This window comes from Metarhizium acridum, assembly GCF_019434415.1.
Source record: "Metarhizium acridum strain ARSEF 324 chromosome Unknown scaffold_141, whole genome shotgun sequence".
In the NCBI taxonomy this organism is placed as follows: domain Eukaryota; kingdom Fungi; phylum Ascomycota; class Sordariomycetes; order Hypocreales; family Clavicipitaceae; genus Metarhizium; species Metarhizium acridum.
The window spans coordinates 1551473-1557598 of record NW_027094020.1 but is presented as its reverse complement, the minus strand read 5'-3'; the positions used below and the strand labels follow the sequence as shown (position 1 = coordinate 1557598).

The 6126-nt window shown below is 39.0% G+C and overlaps 1 protein-coding gene across 1 annotated transcript; it reads left to right on the top strand.

Moving 5' to 3' along the window:
* The first annotated feature begins 2727 nt into the window (after positions 1 to 2727).
* J3458_022456 (uncharacterized protein) lies at positions 2728 to 4015 on the top strand. The gene has a single exon (XM_066123039.1). The coding sequence runs from the start codon at positions 2877 to 2879 to the stop codon at positions 3489 to 3491; it is 615 nt and encodes a 204-aa protein (XP_065975383.1). The 5' UTR covers positions 2728 to 2876; the 3' UTR covers positions 3492 to 4015.
* Positions 4016 to 6126: the final 2111 nt, after the last annotated feature.

Below are 6126 nucleotides of genomic sequence, written 5' to 3'. Positions count from 1 at the left end.
TGGCTTAGGTTCTAAGGCATAGTAGGTCTATTTCTTAGGAAGTAAGTTAGGTTAAATGCTATAAAGTAGCTTTTTAAGCAGTATTATAATAAGGCTGTTAAGAGTATAACTCTTAATAGTAAGACTATTACTTAGATTAATTAATAGAGATCTAGACTATCTAATTATAGGAATACCTTCTCCTTAAGTACCCGTTTATCTCTTTATTATAGACCCGGATTATTTAGATCGCCTAATAATCCTAATAATCCCGTCTCGTTAGATTATTTATATAATCTAATAAGCTATTACGTAACTTAATGTCCTTATTAGTTAGCAGCTATGCCTACTCTTACTAGTGCGGCCTAGCTTCTCGCGTCTCGTATAGTAACGTTTATAATATAATACCTCTCCTTTATTAGTCTTATTCTTAAGGCTATTAAAATAGGCCGGCTAAGGGCTTAGGTAATTTTCCCTTCTTCACCCTTCTCGTGTATTATTATGTTAGCTAATCGTGTCTTAAAACCTTCTATTTAATCTCGTAAATCTTCTTATAAGATAGACGAGCGAAATGCCCTTCTTAAGTTAATAATTGGGAATCTAATTAATATGCCTGCTTATTCCTTTTACCGAGATTAAGGCCTCTAGAATTATAAGGCGTTTAACGTAGACTCGTCCCGTTATTATAAGTGTATTCGTTTAAATAGGTTTTATTATAATATAAATCCTCTTACCCTGTAGTAGTTGCGTTGTATTAGTACCTAATACTAGAAAGCTAAGTTTAAGTTAAAAGCTACTAAGAAAGAACTTAAAAAGGCGAGCGCTAAGGTGTATTACTTGCGAAAATAAAAGAAATTATAGTTTAAGAAAATAATGCGTGCGGTTACGCGTAATATTAATAACGTTAAAGAGTTAGAACGTGTAAAACGTAAGAAAGCAGAATAGCTTTAAAAGACTATAAGGGTTCTTTTTACTCCTTCTAAGAATTTAAATCCTATTTTAGTTCGTTTCTTAGATACTAAATTTAGTATTAAGTTATTAAATAGTGCTTAGGAGATTAATTAGAATGCGTTTCTTAGGAATAAAACTATTTAAGTAACGTTAAGTAGTTCGTAAGATTTTTAGCTGGTTTCTAGGTGTTTTTAGAGTTTAAATATCCCTTTTATTTAACGAGATAATAATAATTCTTTATATCTTCTTATACTTTAAGTATCCGTTTAACTTTGTATTCGTTAGTATCTTCTATTATAATATTTATAGTAATTATAGATTTATCTAATACTTTCTCTAGTAGTAATATATGAAATATAGGATAGATTCTTATTTTATTTAGTAATAATAGTTTATAGTTAGTATTTAAGATTTTCCATTTAATAAGAAATAGTCCAATCTTCTTTTAGTTAAGTTTATTGCTAGGTTATTTTATTTTAATATTTTTACGAATAAGGTATACTTTATATCTCTCCTCTAGGATTAGCGCTAGTAATCTCTTTCTATTCGCGTAGTAATTTATTTAGTTCTGTAAAAATATCTATTTCTATTATAAGTATTTTTATATTTCTATTATAGTTACTATATACGTTATAGCTATTAGCGCGTTTACATTTTATATTATATATATTTTAATAATAGGGTTAAATTCGTAATTTACCCTAAATAATAACATCTTTATATTATTAATCTTAGAGCTATTATAAGCCTATTATGCTAGTAGTAGCTATTTTATCTAATTATTCTATTAGTAGTTAATATAGCTTCGCAAATATTATTTAAGTATTTAGTTTAAGATTTCTATTTATTTATCTAATTATAGATGGAATACTATTAATAAGCTTTATTTAATCTTTATAGTTTCTATAAGGTATTTCTAAAAGTTTAAGGTAAATAATTTATCGCGATCTAATATAAGCTTTATTGGTAATTCGTGCTATACAATAACTATTTTAAAGAACATATACGCTAAGTCCTTAGTGTTACTCGATTCCTTATATAAAATATAATAGGCGTATTTTATAAGTTTATTTATAATAACTAGGATACTATTATAAGCTACTCCTATTATAGGTTCTTTTTGTAACGGTGGCTTAGGTTCTAAGGCATAGTAGGTCTGTTTCTTAGGAAGTAAGTTAGGTTAAATGCTATAGAGTAGCTTTTTAAGCAGTATTACAATAAGGCCGTTAAGAGTATAACTCTTAATAGTAAGACTATTGCTTAGATTAATTAATAGAGAACTAGACTATCTGACTATAGGAATACTTCCTCCTTAAGTATTCGTCTATCTCTCTATTATAGTTCTAGATTAATTGGCTTAACTATTAATCCCTTTGAACCTTAATCGACTAGCTTAAGGTTTATGTAACGGTGGCTTAGGTTCTAAGGCACAGTAGGTCTGTTTCTTAGGAAGTAAGTCAGGTTGAATGCTACAGAGTAGCTTTTGAGCAGTATCACAATAAGGCCGTTAAGAGTATAACTCTCAATAGTAAAACTATTGCTTAGATTGATCAATAGAGATCTAGACTATCTGACTATGGGAATACCTCCTCCTTAAGTATTCGTCTATCTCTCTATTGTAGTCCTGGATCGATTGGCTCGACCATCGATCCCTTCGAGCCTTGATCGACTGGCTCGAGGTTCGGTCGGTTCGATCCTCCCTGGTCGATGTGTTTGAACATCGACCTCTTCGATCGCCTCTTGGGTCACGTGGCTGGTCACGTGCCCCTGCCTTCTTCTTGTGCCCACGGGTCGTGCCTGTCCTAGCCGGTGCGGTCCCGTCCCGTGTCTTGTGCAGTGTCGTTCGTAACATTATGCCCCTCCTCTGTTGGTCTTGTCCTCAAGGCCATCGAAACAGGCCGGCTTGAGTGTCGTGCGTTTTCTTCCTTCCATCATCATGTGCCATCATGTCGACTAACCGTGTCTCAAAACAGCGGTCTAAAGCTTCGTCTGCTTCTTCCCTTCGCCGGGATAACCTTCTTTCTGCGATAATCAACAATCCGTCTTTGTCCTTTATGAAGGCTTGCGCTCGCTGCGCCCGTATGGGACTTCCCCAATGTGAAGCCTCCGTTTCCGATTCGAGTCGTTGTGTGAAGTGTGTGGTGGACAAGCAAGGGAATTGTGATATTGCGGGGGTGACCCCTCAACAGCTTCGCAGCATCGCGGATCAACATTACAAGCTCGAGAGGGAGCTTGAAGAAGCTGAGGAGCGTGCCTTAGCCGAGAATCAAAAGGTCTTGCGTTTGCGAAAACAAAAGAAATTGTGGTTTGAGAAAATGATGCGTGCGGTTGCGCGTGGTATCGACAACGTCGAAGAGTTGGAACGTGTGGAACGTGAAGAAGCGGAACAGCTTCAAAAGACCACAGGGGTCCTTCCTACTCCTTCCGAGGATCTGGATCCTGTTTTGGTTCGTTCCTTGGATGCCGAATTCAGTATCGAGTCGTTGGACGGTGCTCAGGAGATTGATTGGGATGCGTTCCTTGGGAATGAAACTGTTCAAGCAACGTCGAGCAGTTCGTGAGATTTTTGGCTGGTTCCCAGGTGTTTTCGGAGTTTGGATATCCTTTCCATTTAACGAGATAATGACGATTCTTTGTGTCTCCCCGTGCTTTGAGTATCCGTTCGACTTCGTATTCGTTGGTATCTTCCGTTGTGATGTTTGTAGCGATTGTAGATTCATCTGGTGCTTTCTCCAGTAGCGATATATGAAATATGGGATGGATTCTCATTCCATCTGGTAATGATAGTTCGTAGTTGGTATTTGAGATTTTTCGTTTGATAAGGAATGGTCCGATCTTCTTCCAGTCGAGTTTGTCGCTGGGTCGCTTAGTTTTGATGTTTTTGCGAATGAGGTATACTTTATGTCCCTCCTCTAGGATTGGCGCTGGCAATCTCTTTTTGTCCGCGTAGTGTTTCATTCGGTTCTGCAAAAATATCCATTCCTGTTGCAAGTGTTTCTGTATTTCTGTCATGGTTGCTGCATGCGTTGTAGCTGCTGGCGCGTTCACATTCTGTGTCGCATGTGTTTCGATGATAGGGTCAAATCCGTAATTTGCCCTGAATGGTGACATCTTCATGTTGTCAATCTCAGAGCTATTGTAAGCCCATTGTGCTAGTGGTAGCCATTCTACCCAATCATTCTGTTGGTAGTTGACATAGCTTCGCAGATATTGTTCGAGTATTTGGTTCAAGATTTCTGTTTGTCCATCTGATTGTGGGTGGAATGCCGTTGATAAGCTTTGTTTGATCTTCATAGTTTCCATGAGGCATTTCCAAAAGTTTGAGGTGAACAATTTGTCGCGATCCGATATAAGCTTTGTTGGTAATCCATGTTGTGCAATGACTGTTTTGAAGAACATATACGCTAAGTCCTTGGTGTTGCTCGATTCCTTGTATGGAATGTAGTAGGCGTATTTTGTGAGTTTGTCCACAATAACTAGGATGCTGTCGTAAGCTACTCCTGTCATGGGTTCTTTTGACTTCGGTAGTTTGACGATGAAGTCCATTGTAACAGTTTGCCATGCTCTTTCAGGTGGTGATATCGGTTGTAATTCTCCGTATGGTGCGTGTCGCGCTGATTTTGCTTTGTTGCACGTGTCGCATTTCTTGATGACTTCTTGTACCATTTTTCTGCTTTCTGGGAAGTCGTACGATCTTCTTAGCCTGCTGATCGTTTTCCCTACACCCTGATGTCCGTGTAGTGGGTGCTCGTGTATTTCCTTGACAAGCTGTTCTTGAAGTGTACTGGGAACATACTGCCGTTCATTGTACAAGAAGGTCTTGCCTTCCTTGGACAGATGCGTTTTCGTTTCCCAATTGTCCAGATAGCTGTCATTATTAATGCATGATGCGATCCGATGCATCCATGTTTCATCTGGCTTGACTTGCCAGGTCATGTTGATTTCTCGGGTGCCTAGCACAAGGTTCCCATCCTTGGTGGCTCGTAGCAAGGGTGCATTACTCACTTGCTCATCCGATTTCAAGTCCTCTCTTCGGCTGAGCGCGTCTGCTCTTCCGTTTTCGGATCCTTTACGGTATATGATTTCGAAGTCATAATCCGTGAGGGTTTCATACCATCTGATCTGTCGTTTGTTCAGATCCTTTGTGGTCAAGAACGATGTGAGATTCTTGTGGTCAGTATAGACCTTGATTTGATGCTTTGCTCCTATGAGATAGTGTCTCCATTCTTTGAAGCACTCAATGATAGCCATGAGTTCTTTGTCGTGGATCCCATAATTGAGTTCGGGTCCGTGGAGTTTCTTCGAGAAGAATGCAACTGGGTGCAATCTTCCTTGATCATCTCGTTGTCCAAGCTGTCCGCCTAGTGCAAAGTCTGAGGCGTCCGTTTCAAGCTCATAAGGTTTGTCCTGATCAGGTGCTTTCAACACAGGTTCTGACGTAACTAAATCTTTCATTTTCTGGAATGCCGTGGCTTCTGGTTCGTTCCATTGGAAGCCGACTTCTTTCTTTGTTAGGTTTGTGAGAGGTCGTGAAATGTCTCCATATCCGCTCAAGAACTTGCGGTAGAAGTTCACGAATGCTGTGAATCCTCTGACTTCTTTTAGATTCTTTGGTGTAGGCCATTCCTTGATGGTTTTGATCTTATCCGGGCTCATTCGTATTTCTCCGTGTGTGAGCACGTACCCTAGAAAGTGCACAGTGTTCTGGTGGAACTGGCATTTCGAGGCTTCGACTAAGAGTTTGTTGTCCTGTAGAGTTTGTAGTACCTCATGTACATGTCGTTTGTGTTCCTCAAGGGTATCTGAATAGATGAGGATATCGTCGAGGTATACAACCACAAACACTCCTAGTTGTTCCCGTAAGATCGTATCGATCATTCTTTGAAAGGTTGCTGGTGCGTTGGTAAGCCCGAAAGGCATCACTAGATATTCGTAGTGTCCTCTGCTGGTTCGGAATGCTGTCATCCACTCGTGGCCTTCTTTCATCCGTATAAGGTTATAGGCTCCTTTTAAGTCGAGTGTGGTGAACCATTTGGCTTTTCCAACTTTGTCTCTGATTTCCGTCATAAGCGGTAACGGGTATCGATTCTTGACTGTGATCTTATTCAAGTGTCGGTAATCGATGCATGGTCGTAGTTTCCCGTTCTTCTTTGGTACCCACAGGATTGGGTATCCTGCTGGGGACTCTGATGGTCG